Source organism: Fusarium phalaenopsidis (genome assembly GCF_050370095.1).
Source record: "Fusarium phalaenopsidis strain FUZ10S chromosome Unknown contig_32332, whole genome shotgun sequence".
NCBI lineage: Eukaryota > Fungi > Ascomycota > Sordariomycetes > Hypocreales > Nectriaceae > Fusarium > Fusarium phalaenopsidis.
Window position 1 is genome coordinate 849,939 of NW_028145391.1, and position 22,501 is coordinate 872,439.

The following is a 22,501-nucleotide window of genomic DNA, read 5'->3' on the forward strand; positions in this document are numbered from 1 at the left end:
AAATCTTCAGCCCCGCTTCTTTTTCTTCCTCTCTTCGACAATGTTGGACCAAATGGCGAACGAAATCAAGCTCATCTCGGGCAGCTCCCACCCGGATCTCAGTGCCAAGGTCGCCAGTCGGTAGGTTCTTGAGATGGAAGCTCTCCAATTGCCTGGCGCTGGCTCTGTCTGGCGCGGCGGTGAGCAATGGGTATGCGCAGTTGCTGATCCGGCTTCAGACTCGGCATTGAGATCGCCAACACCATGAGCCTCAACTACTCCAACCAGGAGACCAGTGTTTCCATCGGCGAGTCTGTCCGTGACGAGGACGTCTTCATTCTCCAGTCAACCGCCCCCGGAGATGTCAACAATGGCTTGATGGAGCTCCTCATCATGATTCACGCCTGTCGCACAGCTTCGGCCCGGCGGATCACCGCCGTTGTTGTCAACTTTCCCTATGCTCGGCAGGACAAGAAGGACAAGTCTCGTGCTCCCATCAGCGCAAAGCTCATCGCAAATATGCTCCAGGTCTCAGGATGCGTGCGTCGATACTGGCCCTTTTCTCTCACCTTCACTAATAGTCTTAGAATCATGTGATTACTATGGATCTTCACGCCTCTCAGATCCAGGGCTTCTTCAACGTCCCTGTGGACAACCTCTACGCAGAGCCCTCAGTCCTTCGATGGATCAGCCAGAACCTTGACGTTGAGAACTGCGTCATTGTTTCGCCTGATGCTGGTGGTGCCAAGCGTGCCACCTCGATTGCTGACCGTCTGAACACCGGCTTTGCTCTCATCCACAAGGAGCGCCCTCGCCCCAACGTTGTTGGACGCATGGTGCTCGTTGGTGACGTTCAGGACAAGGTTGCCATTCTCGTCGATGACATGGCTGACACCTGTGGAACTGTAAGTCATCTGACGACCTGGGATATAGCATATCTAATTCGTCACAGCTTGCCAAGGCTGCCGAGACGGTGAACCAGCATGGTGCCCGTGAGGTTTATGCTATTGTTACCCATGGTATCCTTAGTGGTAATGCCATTGAGACCATCAACAAGTCATGCCTCTCTGGTCTTGTTGTGACCAACAGTGAGTGACCCAACATCTTAACTAGACAGACATATGCTAACTTTACCAGCCGTCCCTCGTAAGTCATCGGCTTGCCTCTGCGAAGGCCTTTTTCTGACATTCAATAGTTGGCGATAAGATCGAGCGCTGCCCTAAGCTCAAGGTCATTGACGTTTCCGGCACCCTGGCTGAGGTATGTTCCCTGGTCACTTTTACTTCCCCTGCTAACAAATCAGGCCATCCGGAGAACTCACAACGGCGAATCTGTGTCGTACCTGTTCAACAACGTTCCCGTTTAAAATTTAGTGCTAGAACCAGCGCAATGCTTGGATAATGGAGTTGGTATGTTTGGTTGCCTCAACAAGCCGCATGTGTACTAACATGATGAAGCGGCGTAACTAGAACTGAGGCTTGGGCCAGTTGGCGAATCTCGGTCGATTTAGAATAAACCAGAAAGAGCCATAGAAAATGAATTAAGGACGTGTTTATTGAGTTGCATGCACGCTTGATCTGAGCTCATCCCATATTTCATGATTAAATAATGGGTCAGAATCATGATTTTTGGTGAGGGAGATGTTTCTCTAGGGTGGCTAGTGGTGAACTCTGCGGGATGAATCATTGCTCTTCCCATCTCACTATCTTATCGATCCGGGCCTGGATAGGCAAAGAGAATGGTTCTTTAAGATCATTCTTATATATCTTCCTATGTTATAGTCCTGGGCATTATTTAGTGACTGAACTCGACTTCATCTATCATTCCTGCCACATTCGGAGCACTGGCGTCACCCGCCCCACGTGAGGCGGGCGGTGAGCGATTCTGCCGCCTCATCTACAAGGGACACATCACTGCCTACGACAACAATTCAACAGCATCGCAACAAGATTAACGTCGTGCAGCGGCAGAATTTCATCTGGAGCTGCATGGACTTGCGAAAAAGCCACATGCTCCGTGTTGAGCCGAAAATTTGCCCGGGGCCAAGATGACGACGCAACTCCTAGCCACGGAGCTGGCGAATCTCATTCAGGAGAGCAAGAGGAAACACAATGACTTGCGACAAGTGAGTCGCTGCAGCCAGCGTATGGTCCCAAATTCTGATGTCGTTGCAGGCCGCGGAGAAATCCCTTGAAGAGTTGAGAAATTTGAGAAACCCTTCGGAACAGACGGCTCCTGAAGGTCTGACCCTCACCATGTTAATCCGGCACCATCTAACCCTGTTCAGAGCTATCCCAAAAGGTCAACTTTGTCAACCCATTCATCATCGCATGCGGAACCAAGAATGCCAAGTTCACCGCCATCGCAATTGTCTGTCTGCAACGCCTCATCGTTGCCCAGGCTCTTCCTCGGTCCAAGCTGAACCAGGTGCTGGAGGCTTTGATGCAGGCCACCTCGGCTGGCTTGGATGTACAACTCAAAATCTTGCAGGCACTGCCTTCTCTGGTTCAGAACTATGCATCGGATCTCAAGGGAAACTTGCTGGTGACGGCTCTTAACATTTGCTTCACCCTTCAGAGCAGCAAGAACGCTATTGTGAATCATACTTCAGCGGCAACGCTACAACAGCTGGTTGTATCAGTTTTTGACAAGGTTGTTGCCGAGGATAGTAAGTTTTATAGATCTCTACAAGGAATCATCTAACCGGAGCAGAAAAAGTTGGCGATGTTCCGACAGGCGACCCAGAACAATCTGAGACTCGTCCTGCAGCACTTGACGCTTATCGGGTATGTGTATAGGCCGTTTTCTGATCAGGTTCTGACCAACAGATCTTTAATGATCTATGTCTCATGACAGAAAACCAACGTCCAGAATTCATCAGAGTCTCAGGACTTCCGCAGACATTCGGCCTGGAGCTCATCGAGTCCGTCATTACGAATCATGCAACCGTTTTCAGCAACCACCCCGAGCAGGCTCAGATCTTGCGAGTCAGGGTCATGCCTCTTATCATGAGTGCTCTGAAGGGGAAGCCAAACTTTGCAACCACTGTGCGACTCGTTCGTATTCTCTATACGATGCTACGCAGACACATCAGCATCCTACCATCAGAATGTGGCGAATCACTGATGATTCTGACACAACTCCTTGACCAAGATGATTCTATCTGGAAGAGGGCTTTGTGCATGGAGGTCTTTCGAGGAATCTTTGCCGAGCATGCCCTCCTTCGACGAATATTTGCCATGTTTGACGCCAAAGATGGAGAAAAGGACGTACTCAAGCCTCTGATAGCTACGTTCGTACGGCTGAGCACTGAGAAGCCTGCTGTTATTGGGCTTGGACACCAATCGACACTGCCGGTCGCCAATTTGAACCCAAATTCCTCCTCCGACCAAACCATCATCGAGGCGAGTGGCATGCTTATGGCTGGTCCCGTTGGATCCGAGACTACAACCACTGGTATCAGCACGCAGTGGAGCTCTGTTCGCGTTCCATGCATTGACCAACTCGATAAGACAGAGGCTCCGGCTATCCCAGAGTCATACATCTACAGCTTGGTTCTGGCCTGTATCTCATCTGTCTCTGACGGGCTTGCAAAGTTTATCCTTCCTCTCACAGTCCCTAGTGACACTCGGAGTCGGAAGAAGACCTCAAAGCAAGAGACTGGCCGCGATTCTCCTGCACCGGAGGATAATTCGGCAAAGGGGAGGTTAGAGAGGTCAGCGTCTTTCAAGAGAAACCCAGTCCCTCTGAACCCCCTATCCTTAGAGGAGCATCCCCTGTTTTCCGAGGTCAAGATCTGTGCCACCATCGTCGAAGAATGCTGGCCTGCAATTCTTGCAACTTGCTCCACCTTCTTATATGCTGCCCTTGACTCTGAGTACTATCATGGCTTGGTGCGTGCCTTCCAGCGCTTCGCTCACGTCGCTGGACTCTTGCAACTACCTACTCCTCGAGATGCTTTCCTTACAACTCTGGGGAAAGCAGCCGTGCCACCCAACGTTCTCACAGCCTGCGTCAATGCCGGCCAAGCTCGCCCCCAGACCCCAAGCACGCCTACGGACACCTCGAGTCTCTTTAGCAACGCTCGAGGATTGTTGAGCGTCGACAGCCTAACTCCAGCTACACCCACTTCAGAGAAGCGGCAAGCATCTTTCGACGCTTCTGTGGCGTCGCTCAACACTCGAAACTTGCTGTGTCTGCGGGCGCTCCTGAACCTGGGCATCGCACTAGGCCCAACTCTAGGAGGAGCATGGAGCATCATTCTTGAGACGCTTCAACAGGCTGACTTTGTCCTATTCGTGAGCGGAAAGACTCCAGGCAGGACTCCAACTATGAGCCGGGGACCCGATCAAGGAGGCGACAGCGAGGTTGCTACCCTCATGGCCAACTTTGGATCCGAGGTTCGTGCTGTCGAGACAGCTGCGTCAAGACTGATTGAAAGTACTATTGACTTTCCTAATGACTCGTTCCTGGAGGTGGTAGCAGCCATCTGCAATCTATTGATGCAGAGGCCTGTCGAACCACCTGAAGCCAAACAGCCCCAAGCTGATGGGCAACTTAAGACTCCGACTACACAGCCTCGGCGATTTTCGGGGCAGTTGAGCTCTGGTTCGACGCAAGAGGACCAATTTGCACTTGCTAAGCTTGGAGAAATTGCCACCATCAACATTGAAAGACTGCTGGAATACAGCCCAGAAGAGTCAGGCTGGGATGTCTTGAGTGAGGAGCTCATCGAGACATTAACCTCTGTTACCACAAACTCGTCTGTTCGGACCAGAGCAGCAGATATACTTGTGAAGCTGGTTCTGGAGGCTGCCAGTGTCACGTCCTCGTTCCCTGAAGAGATCCGTGGCGACATCCAACTCCGATTCTTCGAGGCTCTGAGGAAATCGCTGGCGCCTCTGCTCAAAGGAGACCGAGAGGTTTCTGTTGCCAGCCACTCGACTGATATCGACATACACAAGATCATCCTTGAAGGCCTCAAAAGCATCATTGAAGGTTCTGGAGAGAGTCTCGTCAAGGGGTGGGACATTGCTTTCGAAATCATTGGCACCATCTTTATATCAAAAGAGTTTGATCCTGCCGACCGTCGTGGCTCGCTCGCCAACCCGATTCTCCTTGATACCCGATCAGCAAAGCTCATTCGATCTTCTTTCAACTCGCTTCAACTCATTTGCTCCGACTTTTTGGCGTCGTTGCCAAACTCTTGCTTCTTGATCTTGGTTGATACCCTCTACAAATTCTGCTCCCAGGACGATGATCTCAACATTGCCTTGACTGTAAGTTTATCCCGTCGGTTTTTGATCAAGCTGACACTCTATAGACGGTCACGTTCTTCTGGGTTCTGTCCGACTTCCTTTCGGCAAAGAATGAGTCTCTCGACATAACAGCAGAGATGATGCAGGGAACAGAGGTTTCTGATCTTGAGAAGATGGCTGCCGATCACGACCACAAGAACTCCGACGCAGCATTGTGGATGCTTCTCCTACTTCGCCTGACAACTGTCACCACAGACGACAGACTTGAGCTACGCAACAGTGCGATTCAGACTTTACTCCGAATATTCGATGCTTATGGTGATCGACTCAGCCCTGAGTCATGGTCAATCTGCGTCAAGTCGGTCATTTTCAAGCTTTTTTCATCAATCGAACAAGAGATATCTGCCTCGCAATCGGATGAAGCGGATGAGAGTGACCGAACCGAATGGACCGAGACGGCGGTTGTGGTTCTCAACGGTATCTCGAGTCTTTTGGCCAATTACCTCGACATTCTTACCGTCCATCCTTCATTTGATCACCTCTGGCGAGAACTTCTCACCCACTTCACGACACTCCTCGACTTTCAAGTCTTGGATATTAATACTGCAACCTTCAAGGCGTTGGCCCACGTTTTGTCTCAGACAAGCAATGACGGCAAGTCAGTGTTCAACAAGACTACTGTCGACTTTGCGTGGGATCTATGGGCAAGAGGAGTTCCAATCTCAAAGCCTGCCAAGGGCAAGGCTGAGGATAACCAGAACTGCCTTGTTGCCTACGTTTCTGCCTTGGCAGAGATTTATCGGCTGATTCAGGGTGATCTCACTGTGGACAGAGTCGCAAGAATACTGAGTCTGCTGAGAGCAACCTTGGACGAGGCTTCTGTTGGTAGTTACGTCCAGGATATCGAGTATGTGACACCTTTACAGGCACACATCGTCGAAGCGATCCAGACGATCCGGACAGACATTGATGGAGTCCCATCTGCCATGATCACTCAGGTTGCAGACTTTGTTGTCCTGCCATTCCAAGTCGCTTCGTCTAAGCCAGGGCCCAAACGCACTTACATTGCGCTCTCAAAGGCGAGCATGAAGACGCTGGAGAACCTCATTCTCAATCACTCCGCAGATCCCGACATCTACCGTAGCGGTGCGTTTTACGAGGCTCTGAAGGCTTTGTGCAGACCGATTGCACTCAAGTATGGCTTCTCGACCATCACCAAATCTACTCAGCCATGGAGACTGGCCACCTCCACAGCCCTTGTCATTCTGGAGGCCACCCTGTCACAGATAATAACCCTTGACATCAAGCGGGGAGTGGTTCAAGACATTTGGACCACGATCGTCGCTCTCGCCGACGGAATCTTGAGTGCAGATTGCAAGAGTGCTGCCTCTGGAACCGACTTTGTGGCCGATGAGACGTTCGACATTGCTTCTTTCCACAAGCTTAGAGAACTCATCATTCCAGCGCTTGGTGCTGAAGCTGTTTCTGAAAGGGCTCGCAAGTCTTATGCTGAGAGTCTCTTCAGAACATCCATTATCCATGCTCCTTCACCAGCCGAGGAGTCAATCATCAACGGTAGTCATGAGAAGGGTCTGGCAGCGCTGTATACTTCGCGTGCAGGTCGAACGGTATCGATTCCACCGACAAAACGCACAAGCATGGCGTATGTTGCCTGTGACGAGCTGTTTGCATTGATATCCGCCAAAGAAGAGCCAGCAATCGTCGTTCAGCCACCGACGCCAAAGTCCCCAGACGCGAAACATCAGCGGTTTGCCGAGTCACCAGTTAAGCTCCATGGCCGGATCGCCAGCACTGCCGCTCCATTCCTCATCCTACGCTGTGCTTTGACGCTCAGGGCGTACATTGCCGATCAACCTCTACGAGGAAAGATGCCTCAGCCGTTGAGCCAGCGAAAGGAGCTGTTGTGGATTCTCAGGAAGTTGGTGGACATGAAGAGCGAGAGTGGAGCTATCCCCGAGTTGAGCGGCGTGGAGAGTGAAGGAAGAAAGCATCTTTTGAGGTTATATCCTCTGATTGTGCGAGCATCAGGTGTAGTTGGAGATGAGAAGGTAGGGAGGTTGCTGAGAGAAGCGCTGGAGGTTGTTGGGGATGAGCTTGGTGTTTAGACAAAGCGAGGATAATGTGAAGACATAGAAGGCGTTGGAAGCAATTGATCTAGTAATATTTCAACTATAATCTCCGAATTATTCGCATTCTTCACACTATGCTTCAGCGATAGAGTTGCTAGGGCAGGCATTTGATGGAGGGGCAGACCCCACCAATAACGCGGGGCAAAATTCGCCGTGAAAATTAAACGTCCATCCTACACTCAAGCCAACGTCATGGGAAAATCGTCCAAGGACAAGCGAGACGCCTACTACAGGCTCGCCAAGGAGCAGGGATGGCGTGCGAGAAGCGCCTTCAAGCTGCTCCAGCTAGATGAGGGTGAGTCAGTCGACGGCTGGAGGGGGCTCTGCTAACAGGCGCAGAATTCGATCTCTTCTCCAATGTCACCAGAGTTGTCGACCTGTGCGCCGCGCCAGGAAGTTGGTCGCAAGTTCTCTCGCGGGTGTTGATCAAGGGAGAAAAGTTTGGACGGGCAGCATGGCAGGACAAGGAGGCGAAATTCCGACAGCAGATGTTGGGTATTTTGCCCAAGGACGACGAGGCCAACAGCACTGAACAGGAGGGAGAGAAGCAAGAAGAGGCTCCTAAGCCACGAGACGATGTCAAGATTGTGTCGATCGATCTTCAGCCTATCTCGCCGCTCGCGGGCATCACAACCTTGCGCGCCGACATTACACACCCAGCGACGGTGCCTCTGTTGCTCTCGGCTCTTGATCCCTCCTACGACGCAAAGACAGCTGGAACACAGGCATCGCACCCTGTTGACCTGGTTTTGAGCGACGGTGCCCCCGACGTTACAGGTCTCCACGATCTTGACATCTATGTCCAGTCGCAACTACTCTTTGCTGCGCTCAACCTGGCGCTCTGCGTTCTGAAGCCTGGAGGCAAGTTTGTGGCCAAGATCTTCCGCGGAAGGAACGTCGACGTGCTCTACGCTCAGCTTAAGATCTTTTTCGAAAAGGTTATTGTGGCCAAGCCGCGCAGTAGCCGCGCCAGCAGCGTGGAGGCATTTATTGTCTGCATCAACTTTCAGCCACCGCCCGGATTCAGAGCCAGTCTCGAGGAACCCCTCGGCGTTGGTGGACGACTGGAGGAGATGCTCAAGGAGCAGACCAAAGACATCGAGATGCAGGACGCGACAAGTGCGGATGAGGGGATCGTGGAGATGCAGGTCTACGACGAAACGCTCGAGGACACTGAGAGAAGCAGTCGATGGATCGCACCGTTCATTGCTTGTGGAGATCTATCCGCCTTTGACTCCGATGCCTCGTACCAGCTCCCTGAGGACTATGTCTCTTTAGATCCGGTCCAGCCGCCCATTGCCCCCCCTTACAAGCGCGCCATCGAGATGCGAGCCGCCATGTCTGGGTCACAGCGCTAGCCCCTCGGACAAGAGAACGTAAATCTCGACAACCAAGATAATTGCACCGCTAGCTATAAACCATAAAAGAGAGACAAAGTCATCAATGCTTGGGGGTGGGCTTCTCTGCCGGACCGGGCATCTCCAGCATCACCAGGCCGGCCGAGGGGCCCTTTTCGAAATCCATGGCGCCAAGCTCCCTCCGGTAGAGCCTCGCGGCGGCTTGGTCGTGGGTCATGAGGAGGAGGCCACGCATGTCCTTCCAGTCGTTGACGAGTTCTTTCAGGGCACGCATCAACCACGAGGCTAGTCCCCGACGTTGAAACTCGTCGACGACAAAGACATCTGTGAGGTAGGCTAGGGTGACGTAGTCGGTCACCACGCGGGCGAAGCCAACCATCTTGTGTCGAGAACCATCCTTGGGACGAGCGATGCCGTTTTCTATCAAGTCAGCACGCGAACGAGAGACGAGTGGACAACTTACTCTTCATATCTTCGGCAGTCTGTGGGGTCCAGTAGACTGCCAAGGTCAGGCAGTTGTTCAGGACCTTCTGGAGCTGTCCATGGGGTAGAGGGCTGCTCCACCAGTTGTCGTCGAGGGACTGGTTAAAGGTCTGGGAACACAAGTAGGACTTGTCGTTTGTGAGGAAGAAGTTGTCGCGATACCAGAACCGAGGAACGCCCTCGGCCTGGACAAACGAGTCTCGAGAACCCATCTTGGGACTATTGGTGTTGTTTTCGAGGGGGAGATGTTGATGGATCGTGATGATGGATCTGGACAGTTGTTGCTTCGACAAGGATGACTGGCAGGTTTCCTCTCTCTCAAGGACGGAGATGATGATGTAGGCAGGGTGAGCCAAGGGTGTACGGCTAGTGGCGGCTTGCCTCGTGGGAGGGGCGTGTGATTGATGTCGAGTTTAGTCAATCCGGTTTCTGGAAGAGACGGTTGGTCGACGGGCGGGTCAGGTGAGACGGGAAGAGATCCAAGGTTTGCGGGGAAGACAAAGGAGGGCTTGGTGGAATGAAGCTGTCGTGGACAGACGGGAAGTGCAGTTGAGTATCAGACAAGTGATATGAAGCAAACAACGCTGAGGACTCAAGCATTGAAGTATCAAGACGAACCCTGCTATTTGTGATTGTTCGAAGCAAATTTGGAATTGCCCTGCCGTTATATGCGGCTCCTTCATCCCACGATACTCCCATGTGCGTATCTCGATCTTGTCATTTCGCCTTACCCAGGCCACGATCCGGCGAGCAGCCTATCAGAACCAGCGCCCTATTGCTGGTCGTGGTGGAACCGGCTGCTGGGTCTCGGTCGGGATCTGTTGCCCGAAAAGTCGGGGAGAGTGAAAACCTGGGGGTGTGCACCAATTGGAAGGCCTTTGATATCGGCGGTGGCGGCGCTATCTACACCCGTGACAGGAAGGTATAGGTTCTACAGGTGACATGACGGAATGGACGGAATGGATAGCTTCGGTACAGAAGGGTTATTACGTTTGGATACGGGTTAGTGAGACCTAAGTACAAGTATTATCCGCAAAAAAACCCCCAACCCTGCCGAGAGAATGCTACTGTCAGAGTTTACAGCAGTCCAGCGTACATGGCACCGGCCATTAGACACGAGCCGAGGAAGGCGCCGGCCGTGGGCATGACGGCGCCACCGGTGGAAACCGTCGAGGCCGGGGTGGCGGCCGCCTCCGTCTCGGACTCGGAGCCGGAGGAGGCGGCACCGGAGCCGGCAGCGGGAGTTCCTTGAGTGGTGACGGTGGTGATGGTCTTGGAAGCGTCCTTGGCGGTTGTGGTTTGCTCTACGGCAGTGGTCTCCTCGGCGGTGGTGTCCTCAGCAGTTGAAGCCTCCTCAGCAGTAGTCGTCTCCTCGTCCTCAGCGGTTGTCTCTTCCTCCTCAGACTCGTCAGTAGTCTTGGATCCAGCCTTTCCAGTAGAAGAAGGAGCCTCAGTAATAGTAGCACTAGCATCCTCCGTCTCAGAACCAGCAGCTGCAGTCTCGGAAGCCACGCCGCCGAGGGTCTTGGGGTTGATGAAGCGCGGCGAGTATGTCTCGGTGCCCTCGTACGAGTCGCAGCCGGGGACGGTGGTCTTGGGGGGAGCCCGGCCGCCGCCGCAGTCGAGGAACTCGCAGACCTCGCCAGTGTCGGGAACGTAGTAGATCTTGGAGACGTAGGGAGAGTTGCCCTGGAAGAGGATTGAGTCGTACGAGGTGCAGCCCGACAGGTCGGTTTTGGCGATGGCGGGGACGGCGAGGAGAGCCGCGAGAAGGATCTTGGCGGCCATTTTGAAGTATTAAAGAGTGTATTTCCAACGTTAGAGAGCGGCAGACAAAAAGTCTCTAGATGATTAACGAGTGAATGAATGTCCTTGACCGTGTCTCATTTTTCCTTCTGGGGAGGGCCAGCCTTTTTGAATGCCCACCCTCATCACCACGAGCCAAGCCGGGGGGTTTCAGGCGATATTCCCGGCGTTAATCAGTAGCACGCCCCGCTGTAGGATCGGAGCTTGGGGCATCTCCAGGGCCTGATTCGCCCCCAGACGCTCTCCAATTCGCCGCACCGTCCCCCTGGATCGTTTGACCACAGGGCTGGAGGGCATGTAATTTCGGGTTCCCCTGTTCGGTCACTTCTGGATCGGGGTTCGCTTGCAGGTGAGTATTCGCAGATTTTTAGAAATGCCGTCGGTTCCAGCTTTTGGTAAGTTGGGCATGAAAGGGTTAGATGAGGCTATTTATAAGATGACGACGACTGTTGGCTTGTTGTCGTCTGGTCTAAACATGTTCATCGTCTTTGGCCACTTGCTGAATGTGTTGCTCACCATCTTGAGTAAGAATCAACAAGAAATTGATAAGCATTCAGTTCCAAAGCTACTCCTGTAACCGAGTTATTCAGACTGGGGTAGCTTCCTTCTACACCTCATCTATGGCATCACCAAACGACCCCCAAGTTTCAGGCAAGAGTCTTGACAGCGAGCATTCGTAAGCTCTCGTCATGGGTGACTTGAACCCTTCAACTGACGCACAGCCTGATACTCCAAGGGCCAGATGGCAGGCAGTTGAGTGTGGCACGATATCAGGCACCCGATGCAGGTGCAACAAGCCAATAGCATCACTTCTCTACTCTACCCAACACACGAGGCAGATGCATACACTAGAATCAGCCAATCACCATAGCTAATAACAGAAGCCTGAAATGGCCTCCGCTGCCTGACTTCAACCTGGATCAGCAGAGTTGCACGAGAGCCTCATTGGGGGCCAAGTTGCGGGTTGCAGCTTCATTGAGGAAGATCGACTGGGCATCCAATCATGGTCCTCGGCGAGTGACTCTCGCGACCTCGAATGTACCTCATTCTGCAGGTATAAACCAGCCATCGACAATGACATCCTTCCATCGAATTCATCGCCAACTATACAAATCTCATCCCCTCTTCCATCTACGCTCTCTTACACGCCGCTTCTCATCCTCCATTATGCCCCCCAGCACCGACGTAGACGCATTCCACGAGGTCCTCCGCTCCAGCAAGCGCATCCTCGCCCTCTGCGGCGCCGGGCTCTCAGCCTCTTCCGGTCTTCCCACCTTTCGCGGTGCCGGCGGTCTCTGGCGAAACTACGATGCCACCACCCTCGCCACGCCGACCGCCTTTGGTCAAGATCCCGGCCTTGTCTGGATGTTTTACGGATACCGGCGTCATATGGCCTTGAATGTTAAGCCGAATCCTGCTCACTACGCGTTGGCTGCACTGGCGGAGAAGAATAAGGACTTTTTGTGCCTGACGCAGAATGTTGATAGTGAGTCTTTAGCTATTCCCATAGAGAAGAGATGTTAACACTTTCAAGACCTCTCTCCAAGAGCAAACCACCCCCCAGAACAGCTCCGCACACTCCACGGCTCTCTCTTCGACATCAAGTGCTCCAACAGTCGGTGTGACTGGATCCAGCACGGCAACTACGACGACCCCTTCTTCCCGGCCCTCGCTCCGGCCTCGGAGGACCCAGAGCCCGGAAAGCCGTTTCCCCTACTGGACCCTTTCCATCCTCTGGAGCCGATCCCGAAGGACCAGATCCCCAAGTGCCCCAAGTGTGAGAAGGGATTCCAGAGACCTGGTGTGGTGTGGTTCAATGAGGGCCTAGATATGGACATGCTAGAGGGTATTGACAACTGGCTCGACCAGGGCAAAGTGGTGAGTTTTTCTTTAGATATAGTCTGAATATGTACGCTAACAGAGCCAGGATCTGATGCTCGTTATTGGTACATCAGCCAAGGTATGGCCCGCAGCAGGCTACATTGACCAGGCGAGGGACAAAGGCGCGCGAGTGGCCGTCATCAACATGGAGGCCGCAAACGACGGAGTCAAGGATTCCAAGTCCAAAGACTTTTTCTTTGGTCAGGACGCGGCTGAGTGCTTGCCCCTGCTGCTTGAGCCTATAATCGGGAAGCTTGAGATGGGCAATCAGTAACTGGATTGGTGCAAACCCAGCCCAAGAAGGATATGTAGTTACACAAGGGATCGATTCAGACCATACAAAGGCGAGAGATGCTGGGAATGAGATGTTACACTGCTTTTGGTGGTGACATGTGCATTTGCCGTAACACAAGAAATAGCTCTCACATCCGCACAAACAACTAGCACTTTTTACAAATGCGAAAAGAAGGAAAATAAAGAAAAATTACGAGTTATAACTCTGATATCGGTCTGCCTGTAGCTGCAGTTTGTTGTTGTGCTCTTATGTGACTGTTAGGTTCAGCGTGTGGGTTCACATGATATCTCTACCTAATTGTGCACATGTCCCTCTCAACTTCCTCCACAAACATCAACACTGGGAGTCGCATCCCACAACAATCATCCCAACATCATCTGTATAATCAACACCAGACGTTGAAGTATTTCATATACGCCGATAATCTTGCCTGTATTATCTACAGCGCCATTGTCAGCGTCAGGCCCACACTGAGAGCTGTCGTCATATCAAGTCAAATCTTCCATCTGGACTCTTCACATCTACACACGCCAACCAACCGCCAACAGTCATCATGCAGGGCTTCAACATGGGCCGCTACGTCCCTCCAGACGTCGAGGGAACAACCAGCGGAAACCGACTCCACGGAAAGCGCCCGCCGAGTTACCGCGCCGGCGGCCAAACCGTGCGCTTCGAAATGCCCTTCCCAGTCTGGTGCTCGTCCTGCCCCAAGCCCACCATTATCGGCCAGGGCGTCCGCTTCAACGCTGCAAAGTCCAGAGTTGGCAGCTACTTTTCCACGCCGATATGGAGCTTTCGTTTCCGCCACGCAGACTGCGGCGGTGAGATTGAGATCAGGACAGATCCTAAGAACACGGCTTACGTCGTGGTTGAGGGCGGGAAGAAGAGGGATACGGGCGAGGATGCCCCGCGCGAGGGGGATGCGGTCATCTTGACAGATCAAGAGAGAGAAGCTCTAAGAAAAAATGCCTTTGCCAGTTTGGAAAAAACTATCGAGGACAGAGAGCAGTTGAAGCTGGCTACGGAACGGATCGACGATCTCGCCGAGGCATCATCAAAGCACTGGAAAGACCCATACACGCAGAACCAAAAGCTTAGAAAAGCCTTTCGCCAAGAACGCAAGGAGCGTGAGCGCACTGCAGCAGCAACGGAGAACTTACAGGACCGGATGAGCCTTGGGATTGACATTGTACCCGCCACCGAGGAAGACGCCCGGCGCGCAGCCCTGGTTGATTTTGGGTCCGCGGATGAGAACGGACGAGACCGCGCCCTCTCCAAACCCCTATTCAAGAGTGATAAAAAGCCAGCAAAGAGCAGCAGCAAGCTCAAGACCGAGAAGGAGGCATCGAAGCGCAAAGAGACGCTGGTATCGGAGCTTCTGGGGAACACCAGAGCATCCACAGACCCCTTCCTGCTCAACAATCGAAGTGAGCCCAAAGGAACTTCAAGACTCCCGGGACTCAAAAGGAAAAGACCTCAGGAGCCAGAAGCGCCGTCCAAGGCACAGGCACAAGAAGCAGCAACAGGGCTGGTGGATTATGATTCAGATTAACTCGACGTCACATTGGTTTTACGCATGTCCTGTTTTCCAGTATGATACCCGGGCTTTGCCCATGTTATAGATACGAAACTCAAATATTCAGCGGCTCTGTTGCGACATTCATCCTTGGGCAGTGCCGGCCAGCTTAATCCAAGCGGTTGACCACCGAAGTCCTGCGCCGACCTACCCAATCCTACGAAACAATTCCGTCAGCCCGATCGAGGCAATGCCCGCGGGCTTCTGCAACTCCGTCCGATGATAGCTCCCTGCCGTGCCCCACCCCCATGACGCCATATTTCAAACGAAACGAAACGCTCGCCCAAGTCAATGCCATGATAGGCCTTCTATACGTCGTCCATCTGGCCCGCGGGCTCGTCGTCGTCGTCGCCGAAGCTCGCCACCGAGGACATGTCGTCGTCGTCTTCGCTCTCGGCTCCCGCGTCGTCGGCCGCATCCTTGGTTGCATATTTCTGCACGTATTCTGTTGCTGTGAGTCAAGGCCTGCTGAACAAGTCATGCTTCGCACCTTTCACTTTGGCATCATAGCTCTTAGGCTCCCTAATCAACAACGCTGCGGCTTCGCCATTCAGAGGATCGGTCGGGTTCGGGTATCGTAGAAGTTGGGGGAGGAACACCTCAAAGATGTTGATCATATCGAACATCGGGGACCAGGTCTGGTTGATGACGTCGAGGCACACGGAGCCGGAGCTAAACTATTAGAAGAATCTCGTCTGAATGGCAGGCCACATACAGCTCGTCGATGTTCGGGTGGAAAATGCGGTTCACAAATCCAATGCTAGGAGACTTGTATGGGTAGGTATCCGGGAGTTCAACGTGAACCTTCCACATGCCACCCTCGAACGGAGCTGCCCAATGTCAGCAAAACTTCGATACCGGCTTGGCGTACTGACTCTCGGCGGGACCCTTGAACCGAACAAAGAATTCCTGCCTGGAGGATCGTTAGGAGATGAGGCGGTACCAGGGCGGGAGGGCATACACTGCTTCCTGTTAGCAAAGTCGACAAGGAGCCCAATGCTGCTCACTGTTGTCGTTGACCAGAGTGACTTCATAGTCGCTCATGAGCCTGGGTCTGTTAGCATGTAGCCTCGGCAGAGATTCGTGCCTCGTACATCCTGCAAGCCTGTTAGCGCCGTGACACTGACACTATCCGGAGGTTGTAGCGCACTTCATGACCTAACATTGCGACACGGGTTAGCGAGGATATTGCGGTCGCACCAGAGGGGTTCCCACTCACATCGGTCTCGATCCTGCGGCGTGGGCTACTCATGATGGCGGTCGACGTCGGCGCGAATGTGGGGTTATGAGGGTATCCAAAGAGCTCCGGGACCGGCGCGGTAGGGGATACTCGGTAGAATAGAGGGCGAGAGAAGACGGAGAACGCGAGAGTCGAGGTCTAATCGCAGCGTCGGGGGAGTACAGTCGAAGAGGGCGCAGATACTGTAGACAGATGGTTGCAGAGAAAATAGCAGATCAAGGAGGAGGTGAAATGAAGTGACTGGATGGGATGGGAAGGTCAAGTAAAGGCAAGTCACGAGGATATGATGTGGACGACCGTGATAAGCCGCAGACGGCAGGTGCCGCCAACGAATACAGCGGGGCACAAGGTATCGATAAGCGCGAGTTATCCGGAATCAGAATAGCTGCGACAAAGCACGCCACGACACGACAGGACACGGGGCGGGTCGATCTTCATTGGCTTATTGCGCCATCCATGAAACGGCATTTATTGAAACAGCATGAAGCAAGACATATGGTGAATCATGCTCGTGGTTATGCAGGTCGACATGGGTCACTGACGTTACCCAAGGGTCTATTCCAGACTGCGTGTGACGGTAACTGTGAAGCAGGGGGTTGAACGAGAGCAAAGACAATGTCCACTGCCTGCCTGTGCAATCACTGCATGGTTCAAGGTTCTTTCAGCGTTGATGCAGTTTGTTGACCACACAGGTTCTCTCGACTAACCTTGTGTTTGACATCAGCTTTGACTCTGAGTCTAATGGCTTACATGGCATGCATGAAACTCAGACAGCATCTAACAAGATCGAACAGACAGCAGACAGTAGCCTACTTATCCAACCCCATCACGAGCTCCTCGGTACTCCTCTCAGTCCCCAAACCTCCGCCCTACGGCCGAACTGCCTCGGCTTGCCACAACAAGGCACAGCAACGGATGGCATCCCCAGGCACCAGAAATGCCTTCACCAATGGACCAGACCACCACACCGCCCTAGTTTACTAATTCTCCCACACCCCACCAATTTTCCCAACCAAAACCGGCTCCTTCGGCCGTTCGGCCTCGGGCGGTGCTTAATCTCCCATTGGAAGGCAAGGCTACCAGACGAACCACACTGAGCCGTGGCCGTGGGGCGCAGGGGTTGTGAAAAACACCAACGGGTCCGGACAGAGAGATACTCAAATATACAACGTAGGGTTCATCATGGTCAACGTTGAATAAAAAGCCGGCACGCCCCCGTCTTTGAATTAATTCACAATTCTGCAATTACGTAGAATTACCAAGTCAGCCATCTGATTTCCCATATTTTTTTCCGCATTAAAAACGTCCCTCTTGGCACTTTGAGGTGTATACTCTTGCTTCAATATTTGCCAGTACAGACTGTCACACCCAACCACACATCCCTCACCCCATCCAAGACATCTGTCCACTCCTACCCACTCTCATCACAACTCCCTTCTATCCAATGTCCTCAGTCATTAACCCCATCTCGAGGCGTGCCTCTTCCCTCCTGCCCCGGCTCCGATCCCGGCCGGCATGGACCCTCGGCCCCCGGCCCGTCGCCATCGAAGGTGCCGTGCAGATCCGGTCCAGCTCCCACTCTCCCATGGGATCGCCCCCGACAACCCAGCGGAAAAAGGTTACCCTCGGAACCTTGCGCTCACTGCACCGCAAAGGTGAACCCATCACTGTCATGACTGCCCACGACTTTCCCAGCGCCCATGTCGCCGATCATGCCGGTATGGATATGGTTCTCGTTGGTGATAGTCTTGCCATGGTTGCTCTCGGTATGGAGGATACCAGTGAAGTTGTCCTAGAAGAGATGCTTCTGCACTGCCGATCTGTCGCGAGGGCAACCAAGTCGGCCTTTACAGTAAGAATCCTTCCCCTCTGTCAAGTCCAATGCTAACTCAACAGGTCGGTGATCTGCCAATGGGCACATATGAAATTGGACCCGAGCAGGCTCTTGCTACTGCCATTCGCTTCATTAAGCAAGGCCGTGTTCAGGGTGTCAAGCTTGAGGGTGGCAAGGAGATGGCCCCCACCATCAAGAAGATTACCACTGCGGGCATTCCCGTGCTGGGCCATGTTGGTTTGACGCCTCAACGACAGAACGCTCTTGGTGGCTTCCGTGTCCAGGGCAAGACCAGCGCTGGGGCTATGAGCATTTTGGAGGATGCACTCGCCATTCAGGAGGCCGGCTGCTTCGCCATGGTCGTCGAGGCTGTTCCTGCAGAGGTGGCCGCCCTCATCACCGAGAAATTGTCCATTCCCACCATCGGCATCGGCGCTGGCAACGGTTGCTCCGGTCAGGTTCTGGTGCAAGTCGACATGACTGGAAACTTCCCCCCTGGAAGATTCCTGCCCAAGTTTGTCAAGAAATATGGTGATGTCTGGGGAGAGAGTATGCGTGCCATCGAGGCGTACAGGGATGAAGTCAAGACACGACAATATCCCGGCCCTGAGCACACATATCCCATCTCAGCAGAGGAACTTGATAACTTTACCAAGGCGGTCAAGGATCTGTGAGCGAATATTGATACCCATGGAGGCTGCATTTGATAGCGTTTGACGTTCGGTGCATCGATATAGTTAGAGTTGCATATCCGGAGTTTGGGTAGACAATGTCCCGCTTTCGAGCATTGGTAGATAGAAGATACCAGCAATAGCATCATCCAAAAGCAGGAGTTAGCGAGTAGACGACGACCAACTGGCCATGAGCGTTCTTGAAGCACTATGATTGTCAGCAACGCCTTGGCGTCATCTCATCGACTTACCTGGTGCAAGTTGCCCACGACTTCATCCAACGACGGCGCAAATGCGCTATTCACGTACAAAAAGACACTATCGGTATCTTTGCACCTAAGCTTCTTTCTGAGATACCTCACAACCTCCTCAAACCGTCTTGTTGCGCTGATCTTGCATACGTCTTGCGCCAACGACGGCGCCGACCCCACAGGCTTGAACCGTACCACCACCTTGTCCGTCTTGAAGCTGCCTGCGCTAGCCAGTGCCGCGCTCGCATCTCGCGGCAGATCGGCTAGAACAACTGACGCGGACATGGTCAGAGGAAGATCTGGTGATGCGGCGCCGCTGGCGGTGTCGTTATCGGCGAGCGGCATAGGAGAAGCCGTTTGCGGAGAAGGTGAGGGGGATGAAGGGTCTTGTGATGGATGATCGGACATTGCTGAAGTTGGTATGGAGCGGTTGATAGAACGGGATTATGTCGAAAAGAGATGGTTGTTGGATGTAGGTGAGTGATGTGGTTGAAAGTGAAGGTGTACCTAAGCAGTGACTGGATGCGACTGCCTGCCTGCATGACACAGTGCAAAATTTCACATACTGTGCTACATGACATGCAATCTTCCATCATGAGTTCCCAGTGTTGTTTCATCTACATCCATTATCATTCATATTATCACTCATTCAAATCGATCTCTAATATTGAAAACGTCAAGTCGGTATATTACAAGGCCTAGCCTGACCATCATTAATCATGAGGTGAGATGTCTAACTTATACTCTTACATACGTCTAGTACTTTTCGTCCAACTCGGCGCAGAGCTTCTCATATTGCTCCTCTGTTCGGGGTGCCGCTCGTGAGCTCTCGATACCCTCCATCACCATGTCCATCAGATCGCTCTTCAAGCTCTCATACACCATGCTCACCCAACTACCAATAGTCTTCTTGTTCTCTGTTGGGAGGCCTTTCTGCGCATTGTACAGAGGGTCATCATCAATACCGCAGTGTGTGGGGACTCCCAGCTTTGACCTAACCCATGTGTACAGCGGAGCAGTACCGTCACCCAGCTTGGTGGCCACATCGACGGGACGTATCGCCATGTTGGGGTAGAAGATGGACGAGGCAGTTGCGACAACTGACTTGTGGAACTGTGCCCTAAACACAGCAAGACAAGACAAAGGGCAGTTGAGCTCCTCAGTCATCAGGAACTGGGTAACAGGAGCCATAGTGGCGTCGACAGTAGGTATAATGCGATCCTTCCAGGAGCCAGCATTCCGCTCGTACCAAGTTGACTCAACGGTTGGGAAAACCGCTTCGGCAAGTTTCTCAACTGCAGGCTCATCCAGCCCAAAGGCATAGAAAGGTCCATCCTCTGATGTGTCCGAAAGTACCTTTCGAATGGCTTCCAGGAAAAGTCGGTGACTCGCTCGAAGATCGACAGCTTGGCAGGAGACATAAATATGACAAGCACACATATGCGCAACGAGATCGGCCGCCTCCATCGTGCGTCGAGCTGAAAGCAGGGCAAGCGAGTTGATACCCTGGTTGTGCATCTCAGCCGACATGATATGTGATGACACAGGATGGGCAAGAGCAGCCAGTTCAGACATGTAGGCAGCCATGTTGACATCGATGCCCTTCATGGTAAAATTCTCCTTGTCGCTGGCGTTGAGGTTGGCCTCAAGGCCATTGTTGGTCGAGGGGCTGATGATTTCGCTGACTTGGGAGAAGAGCATTCGCCCAATCATCTGCAGGGCGAGTCGTGTCTTGTCCATGGCAGATGTAACGACAACAGCCTGGAAATTACCCCCAGAGTACACCTCTCCCACGACTTGGCCGTCCTTCTCCGACGCATCAACCAAGGGGTTGTCCGATGTAGAGTTGAGTTCAACAGAAATCTGTCGCTGAGCAAGCAAAAGGTCCTCCAGATAAGGCCCAATCCATTGAGGGCTCGTTCGTGTCGAGTATCGATCTTGCCAGAGTCCTTCGCCAGTTCTCTTTCGGTTCTCCAGTCCAACCACAAACTCTGAGCCGCGCAGGAAACTTCTAATGTTGGCAGCCGCCTCAATCTGGCCAGGGTGTGGTCGCACAGCATGGATAAAAGGGGTTGCCCACTCAACGTTGCCACCCATGCTTTCAGACGCGAACGCTGTCAACATCTGGGCTAGCACAGCAAGCTGCTGTGCGTCATGGAGAACTAGGCTGGCAACTGAGACAGAGGGAGCTGTGCCATTGATGAGACCCAATGCCTCCTTGGGACCGAGTCCGCTTGGTGAGAGGCCGCTATTTTGAAGAGCTTCAGAAGACGGCATTACCTTGGCCGACTTGCCCTGTCCAACTTGAACAAAAACATCCGGATTGCCTGTGACGGCTCCTGCGATGTAGGACATGGGCATGAGATCACCAGATGCCGAAATGGTGCCTCGAAGGGGAACCATGGGGGTAATCTCATAGTGAAGCAGGTTGACCAGCTTCTCCAGCACCTCCATCCGAACAGAGCTCTGTCCTCGCATGTTCTGGTTCGCTCGCGCCAGAATAGCTCCCCTCACCCACTCAGGGGGCATGACATGGGAAGGCTCCCTCTCAGAATTGCTGCCTGGGTTCTTGTCGAAGATGGTGATGATGGCACTCTGGGTGTGTTGGAGAAGGCCAATCTGAGTCTCGAGCCAGTCATCGGTGCGAACGTCTGCACTTCCGCCAAAGCCGGTGTTGACTCCGTAGACAACATACTCATGAGACAGATACTCTGCAAGAGCATCAACGCTCAAGGCGATGCGGCGGGCGAGCTCCTCATCGGTGCTAATCTCGGGTTTGACTCCGAAGCGGGCGACAGCTATGAGGGAGGCAATGTCGAGGTTGTCGCCGTCGAGGATGACCTTGTCCTTGCCATCCTTGAGGCTCTGGAGACGCCTCCAAATATCCACGGTGGACTCTGCGTGGGTCGAGGCCTTGAGGTGTGTCATGACGGGCAGATACAGATACACTTGCAGCTAGAGGCTTGAGGACGTTGAGATTGAGTGGAGATGACAGCCTCTTCCCCAGACTTTTTGTAGTCGACGGAGGATCCGGGTGAGACAAGGCGGGCAGCTTACACCGCTTCGGGCGTCGGTCAATTGCAGGCGTTGAGAAGATGTTTCAGTCAATTGACCTGTCACCGGTTCAGCCAAGATGTCGTGAGGAATGGGTGTGTGCCGTGATCGGAGAATGATGGACGGGATGGGAAAGTGCCAACCTCAAAGTTTTCTCCCCTAGCCTAAACTCAGGAACATAGGGCTGGGAAGGAAGCTCCAACGAATGAATGAAGGGCAGTGAGGTATCTACAAGGGGGCCTGAATGCAAGGGGGGAAAGTCAAAAATTCGGGTGACAAGACAAAAGGGAAAAAAAGAAAATGGGATGCAATTTCACGGTGAGAAGGAGCAAAAAATCGACAAGTGGCTGCAGGCGCAACATCTACAGTACGTATAGTTCCGTAGCGTCACAGCCAAACCCCAACTACTGCAACGCCAGAAACGCCACAACGTCGGGATAGGAACATGATCTGTAGGTGCTGTACAAGTCTCTTCACAATGTCCGCTCATGTCTAACATGCAGATACATATACATGTCCTAGTCGCATATCTACATCAGACCAGCCGGTGCCGATCGTAGTCGTGTTCATCGCTGTGTCCCAAGCGATATCTCCCTTAAGCCCCAGCCATCCCATCCCATCCTCCTCTCCCTCCCTCCCTCGTCAAATGCCATCTCAGCCATCAC

At 53.0% G+C, this 22,501-nt stretch overlaps 10 protein-coding genes across 10 annotated transcripts; 5 read left to right on the forward strand and 5 right to left on the reverse strand.

The window, feature by feature from the left end:
- Positions 1–40: 40 nt before the first annotated feature.
- LRP88_13263 (FtsJ-like methyltransferase-domain-containing protein) lies at positions 41–7,363 on the forward strand (the record flags this gene model as incomplete). The annotated part of the gene is made up of 10 exons (XM_083249638.1): positions 41–120; positions 219–519; positions 567–884; positions 932–1,067; positions 1,117–1,125; positions 1,175–1,239; positions 2,269–2,647; positions 2,698–2,765; positions 2,880–5,258; positions 5,384–7,363. The coding sequence occupies 10 exons, from the start codon at positions 41–43 to the stop codon at positions 7,361–7,363; spliced, it is 5,715 nt and encodes a 1,904-aa protein (XP_083093972.1).
- Positions 7,364–7,579: 216 nt separating this feature from the next.
- Positions 7,580–8,745, forward strand: LRP88_13264 (uncharacterized protein; the record flags this gene model as incomplete). Its single annotated transcript, XM_083249639.1, has 2 exons — positions 7,580–7,682; positions 7,781–8,745. 2 exons carry the CDS (start codon positions 7,580–7,582, stop codon positions 8,743–8,745), a joined length of 1,068 nt encoding a protein of 355 aa, XP_083093973.1.
- Positions 8,746–8,827: 82 nt separating this feature from the next.
- On the reverse strand, positions 8,828–9,440 carry LRP88_13265 (putative GNAT family N-acetyltransferase; the record flags this gene model as incomplete). The annotated part of the gene is made up of 2 exons (XM_083249640.1): positions 8,828–9,081; positions 9,209–9,440. 2 exons carry the CDS (start codon positions 9,438–9,440, stop codon positions 8,828–8,830), a joined length of 486 nt encoding a protein of 161 aa, XP_083093974.1.
- An 865-nt stretch (positions 9,441–10,305) lies between these two features.
- LRP88_13266 (uncharacterized protein) lies at positions 10,306–11,016 on the reverse strand (the record flags this gene model as incomplete). Its single annotated transcript, XM_083249641.1, has 1 exon — positions 10,306–11,016. The coding sequence occupies one exon, from the start codon at positions 11,014–11,016 to the stop codon at positions 10,306–10,308; it is 711 nt and encodes a 236-aa protein (XP_083093975.1).
- Positions 11,017–12,201: 1,185 nt separating this feature from the next.
- LRP88_13267 (DHS-like NAD/FAD-binding domain-containing protein) lies at positions 12,202–13,189 on the forward strand (the record flags this gene model as incomplete). The annotated part of the gene is made up of 3 exons (XM_083249642.1): positions 12,202–12,520; positions 12,569–12,912; positions 12,962–13,189. The coding sequence occupies 3 exons, from the start codon at positions 12,202–12,204 to the stop codon at positions 13,187–13,189; spliced, it is 891 nt and encodes a 296-aa protein (XP_083093976.1).
- Positions 13,190–13,763: 574 nt separating this feature from the next.
- LRP88_13268 (CWC16 protein) lies at positions 13,764–14,762 on the forward strand (the record flags this gene model as incomplete). The annotated part of the gene is made up of 1 exon (XM_083249643.1): positions 13,764–14,762. The coding sequence occupies one exon, from the start codon at positions 13,764–13,766 to the stop codon at positions 14,760–14,762; it is 999 nt and encodes a 332-aa protein (XP_083093977.1).
- A 332-nt stretch (positions 14,763–15,094) lies between these two features.
- Positions 15,095–16,038, reverse strand: LRP88_13269 (E2 ubiquitin-conjugating protein UBC8; the record flags this gene model as incomplete). Its single annotated transcript, XM_083249644.1, has 6 exons — positions 15,095–15,220; positions 15,284–15,458; positions 15,556–15,616; positions 15,794–15,834; positions 15,937–15,944; positions 16,006–16,038. The coding sequence occupies 6 exons, from the start codon at positions 16,036–16,038 to the stop codon at positions 15,095–15,097; spliced, it is 444 nt and encodes a 147-aa protein (XP_083093978.1).
- Positions 16,039–17,470: 1,432 nt separating this feature from the next.
- Positions 17,471–18,534, forward strand: LRP88_13270 (3-methyl-2-oxobutanoate hydroxymethyltransferase; the record flags this gene model as incomplete). The annotated part of the gene is made up of 2 exons (XM_083249645.1): positions 17,471–17,848; positions 17,923–18,534. 2 exons carry the CDS (start codon positions 17,471–17,473, stop codon positions 18,532–18,534), a joined length of 990 nt encoding a protein of 329 aa, XP_083093979.1.
- Positions 18,535–18,676: 142 nt separating this feature from the next.
- On the reverse strand, positions 18,677–19,190 carry LRP88_13271 (ubiquitin-like autophagy protein Apg12-domain-containing protein; the record flags this gene model as incomplete). Its single annotated transcript, XM_083249646.1, has 2 exons — positions 18,677–18,739; positions 18,978–19,190. 2 exons carry the CDS (start codon positions 19,188–19,190, stop codon positions 18,677–18,679), a joined length of 276 nt encoding a protein of 91 aa, XP_083093980.1.
- Positions 19,191–19,538: 348 nt separating this feature from the next.
- Positions 19,539–21,710, reverse strand: LRP88_13272 (L-Aspartase-like protein; the record flags this gene model as incomplete). Its single annotated transcript, XM_083249647.1, has 1 exon — positions 19,539–21,710. One exon carries the CDS (start codon positions 21,708–21,710, stop codon positions 19,539–19,541), a length of 2,172 nt encoding a protein of 723 aa, XP_083093981.1.
- Between the last annotated feature and the right edge of the window lie 791 nt (positions 21,711–22,501).